The following is a 15,300-nucleotide window of genomic DNA, read 5'->3' as shown; positions in this document are numbered from 1 at the left end:
CCATTAATGAGGGGTACAATAGTGAAACTCAATGGGGTGATGAAATGGATTAAATTTAAATATGAACATTGCCCTGATTTCTGCTATAAATGTGGTATTGTTGGACACAGTGAAAGAGGGTGCAAGATGGAGTTGATAGTGGAAAGAGGACAGCAAGAGAATCAATATGGCCCCTGGATGAGAGTAGGAGGGAGAAAGTCACCCCAAAAGCCCCAAACTGCAAGTGTTTATAATAAAGATAAAGTAATTTGGGGTTTTAAGGATGGGGAACTAGTGCCTAGAAAGCCTTTAGAGAAAGAAAGACAAGGTGAAAAAGGATAGATAAGGAAAGGAGCAGTAAACGAAAGGATTGTAAAGAAGCAAGAGACAACTACTTCTACAGATGGAAAGGAGAGAATAGGAAAATAGGAAAATAGGAAAAGAAAGGGAAACAGAAGCAATCAATGGAGAGAGATGAGGGGACCAATCAAAAGGAGGCTAATGGTAAACAAAAATCTAGCAAAAGTCTCATTTGGGAAGGAATAGAGGTTTTGAATATTAGGAGCAATATTGCAGGAAGTGAGGATAGGGGAAGGGAACAGGAATATAAGCATAATCAGGGAAGAATTAATATAGAGGTTGAAAGTGAAGCAAACCAAATAGGGAAGGAAGAGGTACGTAAGGATGAAGAGAGAGAAAAGATAATGATAGATGGGGAAGATACTGGACAAGTAAGGATGGCTGTGAGGAAAAAGAAAGAAGGATGACTAGGCTGATTAGATCCCCATCAAAAAATAGACAGCCACTGAAAGAGATAAATGAGAATGGTAACAAACAGGAAGCACAAAGGAAGAGGAAGTTTAGCTTAAGAGATAAGGATTTGATAGAGGTAGAAGTCGAAGTAGAGGATCAAATTCAGAAAAGGAATAAAGTAGAGGAGCAGGATAATATGAGAGCCAGCAGGAAAGGGAGGGTGGAGACCAGCCCAACTTGGTCTCCAAATCCAATATGAGGACACTAGTGTGGAATTGTCAAGGTGATACTAGTGTGGAATTGTCAAGGTGTGGGGAGCCCCTTGACAATTCCCCAGTTGAAGGAGGTTAGCAACCTCCTCTCTCCCAACATGATATTTTTGAGTGAAACAAAAAACAGGACCACTTTTATGGAAAATGTGAAAAAAAGGATGAAGTTTGATGAATGTTTTGTTGTGGATGCTGTGGGAAGATTAGGTGGAATGGCATTGATGTGGAATAGTGAGGTCCACATTTTGGAAATTTGTCAGACTGCTTTGACCATTGAAGCACATGTCATTGATCCAGAAACACAGGTGGACTGGTGGTTGATAGGAATCTATGCAAGCTATCAGGACATAATAAGAAGAAATCAATGGAAAGTCATTAATAGGAGGAAAGCCTTATAGGGAAGTAGATGGATGATTGCTGGTGACTTTAACGATATTACTTCCAATGAGGAGAAATGGGGAGGTAAGGAAAGAGAGGAATGGAGTTTTAGGGACTTTAGGAACTTCATTAAGGAAAATGACCTCATAGACATAGGGTTTGAAGGGAACCCATGGTCCTGGTGCAACAATTGGGATAATGAAGGAGAGGTGAGACAAAGGCTAGATAGAGCACATGAGTAGCTTAGATTGGTTCTAGACTTTTGACAAAGCAAAATGTGTGCATGTGGAGAACTATGGCTCAGATCACAGCATGCTGCTGATTGACAATAGCCCTGAGAGCAGGAGAAAACAGAAGCTATTCTACTTTGACAAGAGATGGTTGCAATATGAGGATATCCACCAAGTTATCAGAAATGTTTGGGACATTAAGGTAGATGGTTCAAGGATGTTCAAGATCACCAAGAAAATTGCTAACTGTAGAACTGCTCTTCTTAAGTGGAAAAACAGATTTTAGAACAATTCAAGGAAGAAGATCAATGATATCAAGCAGCAAATGGAAGAGGTGGGGAACACTGTTCAGGCAAATAGGAAAGAGCTGCTAAGGCAGCTAAAATCTAAGCTGAAAGAAGCTTATATAGAAGAAGAGTTGTACTGGAGCCAAAAAGCAAGATGCAACTGGCTTAGAGAGGCAGATAAAAATACACAATACTTCCATCCTTGTGTTAAAGAGAGAAGGAAAAGGAACAGAATCCAGAATCTACAGAGAGAAGATGGTTCTTGGACAAGAGATGAAGATGAGATACGAAAAGAAGTAGCTAATTATTATGTCCAAATGTTTGACAGTTGTGGGGTAGAAGGGCTAGAGGATGTTTTAGAATGTATACCACACACCATCTCCCAACAAATGAATGACTCTCTAACTAGGAGAGTAGAGGAGGAGGAAATTAGAACTACTGTCTTTTCTATGAACCCTAACAAAGCTCTTGGCATTGACGGAATGAGTCCTCTGTTTTTTCAAAAATTCTGGTACATCATTAAAAGGGATATAGTTCAAGCAATCCAAACTTTCTTTCATACGGGTCTGATGCTCAGGTCATTGAACCACACTGTCAGATCTTTAATTCCTAAAGTGGACAACCCTACCAACTTGAAGCAGTACAGACCTATAAGCCTTTGCAGAGTCCTGTACAAAATCATCTCTAAAGTCTTGTCTAACAGGCTTAAGAAAGTCCTCAATGTCTGTATTAGTAGGAACTAGGTTGCTTTTGTACCTACTAGGTAGATTATAGATAATGTCATTATCTCTCATGAATTTTTGCACTATCTAAAAAATAAGAGACAAGAGGACCAGGCATTTTTTGCCTTGAAGTTAGACATGTCAAAAGCATATGATAGAGTGGAGTGGAAGTTCTTGGAAGAAATCATGAGAAGGATGGGATTCTGCGAAACTTGGATCAAATGGATAATGAGCTGTGTGTCATCGGTCAACTACTCTTTCAACATCAATGGGGACCTCAAAGGCTATGTAACACCTACAAGAAGATCAGACAATGAGATCCATTATCTCCTTATCTGTTTCTGCTGAGCTTTGAAGGCTTCTCCAACCTACTAAGGAAGGCAGAAAGGGAAAAAAGGATGATAGGACTGAAGATCTGTAGACAAGGGCCAGCAATAATGCATCTCTTTTTTGCAGATGATACCTTAATTTTCAGCAAGGCAGACACAAAGGAGGCAAAAGAGCTGAGATAGATTCTGAAAAGATATGAGAAAAGCTCAGGACAGGTGATCAATATGGAAAAATCTTCAGTGTTCTTTAGCAGGAATGTACCACAACAAACACAGGAAAGCATAAGTTCACAGCTTGGTGGTGTACAGATTGTGACTCAGGGGAAATACTTGGGGTTTGATGGTCATCATAAGGACAAAACAGCAAATTTTTAGTTTTATAAAGGATAAATGTAAGAGAAGGATGAAGCAATGGAAGAATAATCTCCTCAGCACTACAGGGAAGGAAGTTTTGCTCAAAGCAGTGGCCATGGCACTACCTACATATACCATGTCTTGCTTCAAGATGCCAGTCAGATTATGCAAGGAATTGAGCACTATGATGGCAAACTTTTGATGGGGAGAAGAGAATGGGAAGAAGAAAATGCACTAGTGCTCCTGGAAGAAGATGACACAACAAAAGGATAGAGAGGGGCTAGGATTTAAGAACTTGCAAAGCTTCAATAGAGCTCTGTTGGGAAAGCAAGTATGGAGGATGGTCACAACTCCTAATTCTCTAGTATCTAAAGTGCTAAAAGCCAAATATTACCCATATGAGTCAATATTCAGATGCAAAATCAAGCAAAACTCTTCTTGGATTTGTCAAAGTCTGATGGGAGCAAGGGACTTGGTGGAAAAAGGAACCTTTGGGAAAATTGGAAATGGCAAGAGCACTAGGATATGGGAGGACAAATAGATACCAAGGAATTCCCAAGGAATGCCAACTTCAGCAAAGCCACAGCACTGCATAGTCAATAAAGTGGAAGAGCTGATCCAAAACTATAGATGGAAAAGACCCTTCTTATTTAAGCTGTTCAAGAAGGAAGAAGCTAAAAGAATTATGAGGATACCCATCAATTTGGCTGATAAAGAAGATAGGCACTTCTGGACACACAATGGGAATAGGAAGTATACAGTGGCCTCAGCCTATAAGGAACTGGTGAAGAATGATCAGCAAAGGGAAGGCCAGCAAGAAGGAACAAGTTTGAGAGACAACAAACCCTGGAAAATCTTGTGGAATCTCAATCTAAAACACAAGATAAAGATGTTTTTGTGGAAATGCTTAAGCACTGCATTACCTGTGAATGAAATCATATATAGTAGAATCAAAACGGGATCACCTATATGTAATTGTTGTGGAGAAGGTATTGAGACTGTTGAACACCTATTCTTCCAGTGCAGGATAGCTAAAGAAAAATGGCATCTAGCTCAATTACATTGGGATGGAATTGAAGACCAGAGAGAAGAATTTAAGAAGTGGTGGAGCTCACTAACAGAAGCCAAGTGCAGCAGTGAGGGTATGGAACATATAACCTTAATAGCTAATATCCTGTGGCAGACTTGGAAAGCAAGAAATGACAGAATGTTCAACAATGTGCAGCAACATCCATTGAAGATAGTACAGAAAGCACAGAATGAATGGATGGAATACAAAGAAGCTAAGGATCAAGAGAGAAGGATGAGCATGCTGGAAACACCAAGAGCAGGTGAACCACAGATACAGAGGAAGGAGAGTGCTGACACCATTTATCTAACTATTGCAGTACAGCAGAGGATGGGAGGCTGGGACATGGGGATTAGAACAGTAGCAGATGATGATAACAAACAAATTCTGATGGTAACAAACTCAGGAACCAAGCAGTGGCTGCTAAATTAGCTTTATGTATGGCAAGAGAGAAAGAATGGAAGAAGATTCAGATCAAGATTAAGCAGAAACAGTTGCTGAAAATGATCCAAACTAGTAACTCTAAAGACATGGCAATACACTCTCACTTGGAGGACATCAAAAATCTATGCTCAACGTTTATAGAATGCTCATTCGTTTTGTCCACTAACTTAACGGAGGAAAGGGTTGATTTAGTTAGTATGCATGCATTAAGCATTTCTTTTGATGAAGAATGGCTACACTCTTAGTGCCAAGATGCACTTGTAAAGTCTATTTGGACCTTTGCTCAACAATTGTATAGTTTACAACATATCAATGAAATTATCTAACGTTTCTGGAAAAAAAAAATGAAGAAAGGCACGGTGGCTTGCAAAATAGTTCCTACGAGAAAGGCAAAAAATCTCAACAGTTATTAAACTATTTCCTGTATCTACTTTTGATCATCAAATTATTTTTTATCTCAATTCAGCCACTCAACTAAATAATCAGTGTACCTGTGGCCATTTCGTCAGATTTTGCTCTTAATCTACAAAATAAACCTAACACGGGCAAATCACGTGTCAAAATTTAAGAGTAAATATGTCCATTGAACTCTCGACTTGAAGATCAAAAATTTCAGCAACTACTAATCTGTTATGATCGAACACCTTTAATCTCTCAATTATTTTTTGATTGAAAATGGCCACTTAATTCACAAATATGTATATTAGTAGCCATTCTGTCCAAATTCAATGTCAAATCTAACGGAATGAGTTGCATTTACACTGCACACGCCAAATACCATAGATAAATTCGTCTAAATAGACGAGACAAAAATCTTAAATAGCCATTGAATTGTACAAACAATATATTTTTGTAGTGATCTTTCGTTCAAATTGACTACTCAACTCAGCAAAATAGTAAGTTAGTGAGCTTTCATTCAAATTTTGTCATTAGATGTACTATTTTCATTTAATTTCAGGGTTCTTGGAAATAAATCACAAGAACTTGAGTATATAATTTATATTTTTTGTCAAAACTTATAAATTAGAATATATTAAAGCAACTATTAAAGATTTTAAATTCTATAATTTGCTAATTAAGAAATCTAAAACTCTAGCTAGAAAAAATCTAAAAAATTGACTTACAAAATTGTCCTTATTTTTGGTATGTGAAATGGACATTGTGCTCATTCTATTAACATTAACAGAAACATTTGACGGAATGACTATATTGATTTGATTTCAATATAATAAATCGTTTTGACGTCAATGACTATATTGAAATAAAAAATATTTGAGCACACTTCTAGCCAAAAGTATACATACTATATTCAACTCAAATCAATATAGTCATTGAACTCAAATCAATGAGTTTCCTTTTGACAAAAGAAACTTTTGGCCAAAATGTACGATCCGAATATTTGAGTTCAATCACTATCTTGAAAAAAATATATTTGACTGGTTAAAAGAAACTCAGTGGACATATTTACCCTTAAATTTTGACAGTTGACTTGCACATGTTAGTTTATTTTGTAGATTAAGGGCAAAATTCAATGAAATGATCACGGGTATACTGATTAATTAGCTGAGTTGTTAAACTGAGATGAAAATAATTTGATCATCAAAAGTCGATGCAGGAAATAGTCTAAGGGAAGATCTTATATACACTGACATTATATACACTATAACCGCAAAAATTATTTTACCAGACACATTGGGTGATCTATCTAGAGAAACCTCTCTCCACTTTCCTCATTTTTGCGATATGTTTGTTGAGACAATGTTAAGAGAAATTAGCGGATTTCTTTCTTTTCTTGATTATTCACACGACCACATCATGGGACCAGTCCAACTTTAAGCCCATTTAGTTCATGGCTTTGTTTTTTCCTTGCTTAGAGTGACATCAATCATCAACTTGTATATTTCAAAAGTTCAAAACATTAAGGTTAGAAAGAATTACTCATCTTCACATGCATTTTCCTAGTCCCAGAAGAAAAGGGTGACAGCAGCCAAAGTAAAAGATTCGGCTAACCGTGATCAGAATATTGAGAGTCATTGCATTATGTTTTTCAGTGCATACGCCCGTTCATCAACGACAATGACAAAAATTTTTGCTAATCCAATCATGTATACATTCTTCAAGATAGGTTTGGTAGATCTGCAGGGCAAGATGTGCACACAGCATATCAATTTTACTGAATGCTAGAATACCAAAATGTCTACCTTCCAAATATGAACAAAACCTAATGAATGTACGAGGAAGAAAAGCATGAAAATGGTGTACATATGAAGGCTTCTCCACTAGTGCTCTCAATTTTAATGAAATTGCTTCAGCTTCTGTGGTTGCTATCTTGGCCCTGAAAGACTTGTAGCCAAAAGATGAGCATCATTTTTGCTCATTCGAGGCCCCGGTGAGGCGCCAGCGCCCTCATTGCTCATTGACCGGAAGAAAACTGCATAACGTTGTGACCCTAGCTGCGAACAGCGCGGTGGCGGAGGGACAGGGCAGATTCCTTCCAGCATCTGAACTACCTTGGTCATTGATGGTCTTAGGAACATTTTATCCTGTATGCACCAGAAAGCAACTTTAATTGCTGTAGAAACTCTGTCGTCCTTTTCATCTATCTTTAAACTTCCATCAATGATGTCCTTCAGTTTTCCTTCTTCCATCATTTTAAAAGCATAAGTAGGAAAATGGGATTTCTCTGACGGCTCTGAGCGATCAAAGGCTTTTCTACCACCAATTATCTCAAGCAGCACTAGGCCATAACTGTAAACATCGCTCTTCTCTGATATGGCACGGTTTGTGATCCATTCTGGTGCAAGATACCCCCTTGTTCCCCTTAATGTGGTGAAAACATTACTCTCCTCTCGAGTCATAAGCTTAGCAAGACCAAAATCTGAGACTTTTGCGACAAAGTGGTCATCAAGAAGTACATTCTCAGGCTTTATGTCACAGTGAACTATCTTCACATCACAATCTTCATGGAGATAAGCCAGACCTTTAGCTGTTCCTAGTGCAATGCGGTATCTAGTTTCCCAATCCAACATGAATTCCCCTCTGTTTTTCCGGAAAAGCCATCTATCAAGAGATCCATTTCCCATGTACTCGTACACAAGAAGACGGTCATTTCCTTCAGCACAGAAGCCTTTAAGCCTGACCAAATGAAGATGATGAATGCTCCCAATAATGCTAACTTCTGCTCGAAATTCTTTCTTCCCTTGACCAATGCCTTCCAATTTCTTCACAGCCAATCTAGTTCCATCAGGGAGAATCCCCTGGTAAACTGAACCAAAACCACCTTGACCAAGCTTCTTGTTGAAGTTGTTAGTTGCAATCTGAAGATCATTGTAGCTAAAACGAACTGGGAGTCCCAATAAATTCTCCAAAAAAATTTGCTCCTCCGAAGACTCTTCAGGGGATTCGGGCAATTCCTCGTTTTTCTTCTGGTGGTGCTGATATCCTGCATAAAGGAGACCAAAAATGGCGAGCAATGCGGAGATAATGACCACGATGACAATCACATAGCGTGTTTTGTTAATTCCACCACCTCCTTGATTTGCCCCACCGCTTGCATTGGTCAAGACTTTGATATAAGAAGCATATTGAGTACCATTTTTGGAGTGCTGCAAACTTCCTATCTGATCAAACAAAAAACAGTTTCCTGAATGGTGAAAGAACATGACAGAACAAGAGCAGTTTCCTTGGCAAGAGGCTTTGCAGCCATTTAAATCTGTTTTAGAAGAGGGTGGAATAATATCAAGAGCAGAGTAACTAAGAGTGTCCCCTGCATCAACAAGCTCCACAGAGTCCTGTGACCTATCGCAGAAGGAGAAACTACTTTTCGTGCAAGAGTGAAGGGCCGAAGGGCACAGGCAACTGCTTCCTGTCTCACAAACAAAATACGGATCACATGCTGCAGGTCTACTACACAGATCTTGTGGTATGTGTATCGAGGAGGCACTGAAGTTACCATCAGCTGGAAGAAGGCTGAAAGTGATGAAACCATCATTTCCCAAAGCTGCCACCCATATGGTATTTTCATCATGATTATGAGAGAAAACAAAAAGCCAAAGTAACACTTTATCTTGATTATAAAACTTCCAAGAATTGCCATCAAGAGTTGCAGATACAACATTCCCTCCATCTGCGTCAATGATTCTTCTGGTATCCATTCCCATGGCCCAATAAGGCTGTGGGGGCTGATAATTTGCTGATAGAATCATATCTCCAGACTTCATCTCAAGAGAGTAGCTCAAATTATTGGAGTTGGGATTGCTTACCAGTTTCATTCCTTCAGTGAACTCCTGATTCGACGCAAGGGTATCAGTGGGATGGCCAAAGCTCTGCCATATTATGCTGCTATCATTGCCAACAAGTACCAAATTCCCTGAATCCAGCAATTCCATTGCTACAACTCCTTTGTTAGCAGTATCTGTGGACCAAATGGTGGATCCACCACGTTGCAAGTAAGCATTCCCATTTCTAGCGAATGTGAAGAAATCTGAACTTTGAATCAGATTGTTTCTATTAGCAGACCAAATGATTGTTGAGCTGCCCTTGTGAAGAACCACAAGTTGAAATTTATTGACATCTTGACTGGGTCGGAAACCCAATGCGAAAGCGGAATTGTTGGAAAGAAGAAACAGCCCCCCATAGTCTAGCCAGTTCAATAGCGTCCCCTGAAATCCCAGATTCAGCCTGCCTACATTCGGAATACGGGCCATACATGTTTCAAGCAGCAACAACAGACTAGAAAAGGAAAAAGCCACTTTGATAGACAGAAATTCCCACTTTCCCATGACTACGTCTTCATCAACAAGTACTTGAAACTCTATTGAAATTCAGGAATATGAATCGAAAGCAAATATATGAAGAACGAAATTTCGATTTTTTCCAAAGGCCAAGGGAAAAATGAAAAGGAAGGATTAATAATACATTCAGGAATTTGGTTGGCCAGAAAAGTTCAAAATCCTAAAGCAGAAAGCTGCTAGAAGAGACAAGTAAAATGTGAACTGAATTACAAGTAAAAAAAGCAAAGATGGCAGTTTTGGGAAGAATCAAGATCCAGGCAGCCCAAAAACCCAACTTCAGCTAATTGCCAGCTGAACTAAACAAGAACACAAGTTCTTGGTAAATAATGCACGGACTGAAAATCATCGCCAAAGGACTCGAAAAAAGTGAAAATTTAACTAACAACGATTTGACTGCAATGCCAGAAACACCATCAGAAACGTAGACCACTAAAAGAGTAGTTTAACTACTGAATTTATCTAGCCATCAAATTGAACTCAGTTGGAAAACGTAAGCAACCATCAGGAAAAGGAGCATTTCCAAGGGTTGGTGGTTTTTGGAAAAAAGTTCCCAAATAGTGAGCCTTTTGAAAGAACGTATTTAGTGAATGCAATCTTTAAAAAACATGTTCTGTGAATGTAATTTATGAGAAATAAATGCCTAAAACAATAACAAAAAAACACATTTTGAATGCAACTTTTGACGAAATATTACACTCGATGAATACGTTATTCACCTTTTGGAAAAAGGTTTAGAAACTACCTACTTTATTACAAACTCACATTCTCTAGGAATTTATTCGTTGGGCAAGGCATGCCGTGAAGGATTCAAGACTCGTGGAGAAGCAAACAAGAAAGTTTTGTGGGCAAGCTTTTCTTGATTGAATGAACCTACTTTTCGGGCTTATGTCAAGGAAGTGCAGACACCTGAGGAGTGTTATTATTACTATTATAGTAGTAACACGAGATTTGCTGTTTTCGGTCAATCATCACTATCTATGTTATCCTACTCTATTGGGTTGGAAGATCCGTGGAGTATTTTTTTAGGGTAAATTACACTCTATCCTCCTATGATTTAGTATTTTTTTATATAATTCCCTTATGATTTTAAAAATTATAGATAACCCTCTCATAATTTAGAATAAAATGTCAAAGTAACAAAAATGATCATTCGCAACGGAGTCACCTAAAATATCAAAAATACACTTATGTAAAGTTAAAAATTATTTATTAACCAAGGGGGGTTATGTGTATATTTTAAAAATCATAAAGAGATTAAATGGTAAAACATTAAATCATAAGGGAGTTATACAGTAAAACATAAAATCCATATGAGATTAAAACCATACGCCTACTTTAGTTACCTTGTAATGGGTCTAAAGCCCTCCTATCTAACCAAAAAAAAAAATCCATATGAGATTAGTGTGTCATGTATTTATAAAGGTAATTTCGATATTTTTAAAAGTTCTGTTACGAATGACTATTTCTGTCATTTTAATACTTTAATCCAAACTATGAGGGAGTTATGTATAACTTTTGAAACTATATGAAAGTTATGTAGAAAAATACTAAATCACATGGGGATAAAGTATAATTTGTCCATTTTTTTAATATCATTTGTCAACAACGAGTAAATCCTATTGGGCTGTATAAAGGGCTAGAGGGAATGCAAGTCCATCTATAAAACATTGTTCAGAATTCTATCCGACTCTTCCACCTTTGCTGTCAATTTATCCATGCTTATGTCATTTTCTCCTTCCTATGCTTCCTGAGTACAGTGCTGAATTTCCGTTAACTATTCCTGTCAACCCTCCAAACGTCCTTGACAAAGTTGGCATTTGAGCGCGATGCTTCAATTGTTGATTGTTGATATTTAACGACTCCGTGGACCAATGCATATTAAAGTCTTGCGGATAGTAATACCAACAGTGGACTCGTTACGGCAATCGAAGCCTTGAGCAAATGTTTCTTACGACTTCTAGCAAATTTTCTGGCTCAAATATCCTTTTCTTTTTTCTCTGCTATGACAACATTTATTCTATTTCTACTCTATGGGGGAGGGGGAATCTGAAAAGATTTATATGGTTGAGAGGTGAACCACTAAATGTTTTTTATAACTTCTAGCAATTTTTCTGCCTCAAATACCTTTTTTTTTCTGTTACGATAACATTTTATTCTACTCCTACATTATCGGGGAGGAGAAGTCTAAAGAGACTTATATGAGAGTTGAAAGATAAATCAATAAATTAGACAAGTATGCTATTATATTCTCTAATTTTTAAAAAAAATAAGGAAGCAATATACTTTCTTGTGAGGCACTGGTCGGGGTTTAAACCCGACCTAGTGCCCAATGGTTCTCAAATACCTTTTCCAGCCATAAGAAAAAATAATGGCTAGCCTTCAAAGTCCAAGCAAGTTCCTCAATCCGCTTTTCCCAACGCTGCCCAATCCCACACAAGTTGTTATGCATAAACAACAGACCTCGTCGGTTTATTAACCAGTTGAAACATGTTGACATCAAACCAAGCCTCTAAAGACGGGTTTGGACAAACAAAAGGAGAAATTTGTATCTGCCTGATAATCTATCAGCTAAAACCTTGGCTGAATGCTTTTCAGGATTCATCTTGGCCCAAAAGTCATCTAAAATGCGTTCCACATCACAAATATGCTAAGCAAAATTAAACTAATTAACAGTGTTGGTTCTGGGCTAAAATAATCACACTAGTTAGAAATATTTGGCAAATTAAATTTAACAAGGAAATTAACAATATTCACCTCATCTCAATATTATATAAAAATACAAATAATTTATGCCATTAAATACGATTGGCATGGGTTGAGGTGCAGATTAGGTTGCTCTCTTTAATATGATTCGCGCCTTACGAAGTATTTTCTGGTGTAATAGGTCTCAATACGTTGCCTCCAAGATACAATAGCCCAGCCTTTTCCTCACTCTAATCTACTCCAATCTACACTATTTGAGTAAGATAGAAATTTCATATAATACCGTTCTTTACCTTATAAACTCTAATAGTAGTGAGAGGAAGAAAAATAGAAGATTGTTTAGAAATAGCAAAACATGCGTAAGACTTGATTGATAGAAGCCTCTATTACAGACTGAGAAATTAGGAGTATCAAAATACCAATATTAAGTGAAATAAATAACTCATATTTTCATCTACAAATTGAAAAGGTCTATATGCATTGTATACCAGTAAAAATTCACTAAATGAATTCATAAACCTAATCATTACATAGGTTACACAATTCAAGATATAAATCTTATTTTAAAAACATAAATTATACTTTTAAATGGTTGAATTTATAGCTGAAAATTTATTAAAGAATTTGTAATTTATTGTGTTTGAATTCAAAATAAACATGTGACATTTTTTATTATTAGAATACCCAACAAACAGAGCCTAATGTATTGATTTTTAGGGCTAAAGTTCCGAATAGCCTTTTTTGATTTAGTTTGTTCTATATCATATCATTCTTCAATAACAACAGAAATCTGCAGGGTAAAACAATTTCTTTTTTGGCCTATAACAATTCACTTAAGATAAACATAAAAAATTTAGAACATGCCCAAAAGTTGAAATCAAAGAAAGCTTTTGCTCCATCAATATGAAAAGCCAAACTTGACTTTAAACTGAGTTTTAACTAACTCCTAAATATTTCCCCTTTTACTTGAGTTTGTGGACAGACTTGACTATAGCCTTCAGTCGGAGTCCCTACATTGATGGACAGTAATAAGACCTAAAAATTGGATGCGACGCTTCTAGGTTGCCATAGTAGGACGGGAGAAGACCTGTCCAAGTTTACTAGTGTATGGGGGAAGGAAAACAGAGCATTATTGCATACCAAATAAATGTGAAAGCCCTTAACGAGTCCAGATGCTTTTATTAATCGAACTGAGCTTGCAAAAGTTCTGACAGATGTATATAACAAAAAAACAGTAGTATTGTCTATATCCTTTGACGACTCTTCTATCTGCCTAATTTTGAGATTACTAATGGAAACCACCTGGCTGCGTGAAGCAGTACTGCCATATAGCACCACTACATGTAAATCCCACCAGAAAACCAATTAAGTTGGTACCTTAAAACCTTAATTTCATCTTTCAACAGATTATTTTCTTTATTGATTTCACTAAACTCTTCACCTTTAGATGCTGCTGCATTCTAAGCTTTCTCAAGCCAACACATACAATCGCATACCTGGTTTGTTTACGACTTATGAGAAGTAACTGAAGGGTGCCTTGCCTTTCCATTCTCTGTATTTCCTGTATAGTTTTCCAGCAGTACTGGTAGACTTGTCGCTAAAACATTATGCAAGAAAAATTTGCAAAAGCTTTTACTAGAGAAGAATTATTAAACAGGTTAATAAATAACGTTAATTTTTGTCTCCCTCAAACCTCGTATATTCAGGATTACTAAACAGATAATCTGATATGAATTCACTGCTTTATGTTTTAGTGCCAAGGAAGCCAAAGAAACTTGTCGGGATAAATTAAGTCGAGAACAACATCACCAGTCACCACATACTAGCGCAATGTTTACTTTTATATACTCTACATTATCCTTCAATTACAGTAAAAATTTGCAAGTGAAGCAAATTAAATTCTATACAAATTAAGCAAATTAAATTCTGTCCCGGGATAAGAGAATTAGGGTAGCATTTATTCTGCATAATATACATGTAAAAACATTACAAATTCAGCCCAGAATCTTTATCAGCTTTCAAATTAATACATGCCTATAACAAAGAAAAGTACTAGTGTCTGAAGAATTACTACATGTTACTGATTGTCAATTTCTGTTACTACTACTAAACCTGCTGGATGCTTCAATTATTGCTGTGCAGCACAATTACTACATGTAAATCCTTTGGAAAGTAATTAATTACATGTAAATATCAAGGTTTTTCACTAAGAAGTAGCACTCAAAATTGCTAGTAAAAAACCAACAGAAATATTATATGAATATATTGTTTCTCTTAGTCGGGAAGTAATTGTACTATATGCATTTACTACACGTTTGTAAAGTACAACTAAGAAAAAACTTCCATATTTGGTACGTACAAAAAATACTTGTACTTTTCACATAACCTTATAAAACATGCAATGACCTTTTAGCGCATTATACTTCTTGAATTGTACTTCAACTTTTCAAAAAATTTAAAATATTACATAATAATAATGATATATCTTTCTAGTTATACACAAAATAGCACTAAAATTCAGATGACAAAGTTTTAATAAATGTAATGCCTAATACACAAGAGTAAAAGTTAAAAGTGGTATTAATGTAGTATAATTTTTTTAAAAAAATTGTAGTAATTATATACATGTTTATAATACTAGGTGTTAAAAGTGATATTAATATCCCATAATCTTTAAAAATTGTACTAATTTTACACATATTATTAGTAATAATATGGTATTTAAGATCACAAGTGAACAAAAAATAGAGAATTCATAGCATTTTAGTATCTGAAAGCTAGCATAAATTCTGTAATATTGTTTTTCTTTGTAAGACATTTTTAGGGAGCACAAAATATTCTTTGCATTTGGGGTTCTTCCACCAGAATAGCTTGACAAGTACCATTTCTTGATTATTGTGTAAAATTGTCAAGAAATCATACATTCATCTAACATAATCTTGCCAAGCCCAAAAGCTAAATATAGAATAATAACACCAAAACTCCAAATG

The 15,300-nt window shown here is 36.4% G+C and overlaps 2 protein-coding genes across 2 annotated transcripts; one reads left to right on the top strand and one right to left on the bottom strand.

Moving 5' to 3' along the window:
* Positions 1-3,863: 3,863 nt before the first annotated feature.
* Positions 3,864-4,802, top strand: LOC140021349 (uncharacterized). Its single transcript, XM_072072106.1, has one exon. The coding sequence runs from the start codon at positions 3,864-3,866 to the stop codon at positions 4,800-4,802; it is 939 nt and encodes a 312-aa protein (XP_071928207.1).
* Positions 4,803-6,881: 2,079 nt separating this feature from the next.
* On the bottom strand, positions 6,882-10,481 carry LOC113718922 (G-type lectin S-receptor-like serine/threonine-protein kinase SD2-5). Its single transcript, XM_027243853.2, has one exon. The coding sequence runs from the start codon at positions 9,593-9,595 to the stop codon at positions 7,139-7,141; it is 2,457 nt and encodes an 818-aa protein (XP_027099654.1). The 5' UTR covers positions 9,596-10,481; the 3' UTR covers positions 6,882-7,138.
* Positions 10,482-15,300: the final 4,819 nt, after the last annotated feature.

The sequence above is a fragment of the Coffea arabica genome, chromosome 11e (genome assembly GCF_036785885.1).
Source record: "Coffea arabica cultivar ET-39 chromosome 11e, Coffea Arabica ET-39 HiFi, whole genome shotgun sequence".
NCBI lineage: Eukaryota > Viridiplantae > Streptophyta > Magnoliopsida > Gentianales > Rubiaceae > Coffea > Coffea arabica.
Note: the sequence above shows the minus strand (reverse complement) of the source record. Positions and strands in the feature narration are given on the sequence as shown.

Coding starts and splice junctions, on each gene's coding strand:
- LOC140021349 (XM_072072106.1), top strand. CDS start 3,864: ATGCCAACTTCAGCAAAGCCACAGCACTGCATAGTCAATAAAGTGGAA.
- LOC113718922 (XM_027243853.2), bottom strand. CDS start 9,595: ATGGGAAAGTGGGAATTTCTGTCTATCAAAGTGGCTTTTTCCTTTTCT.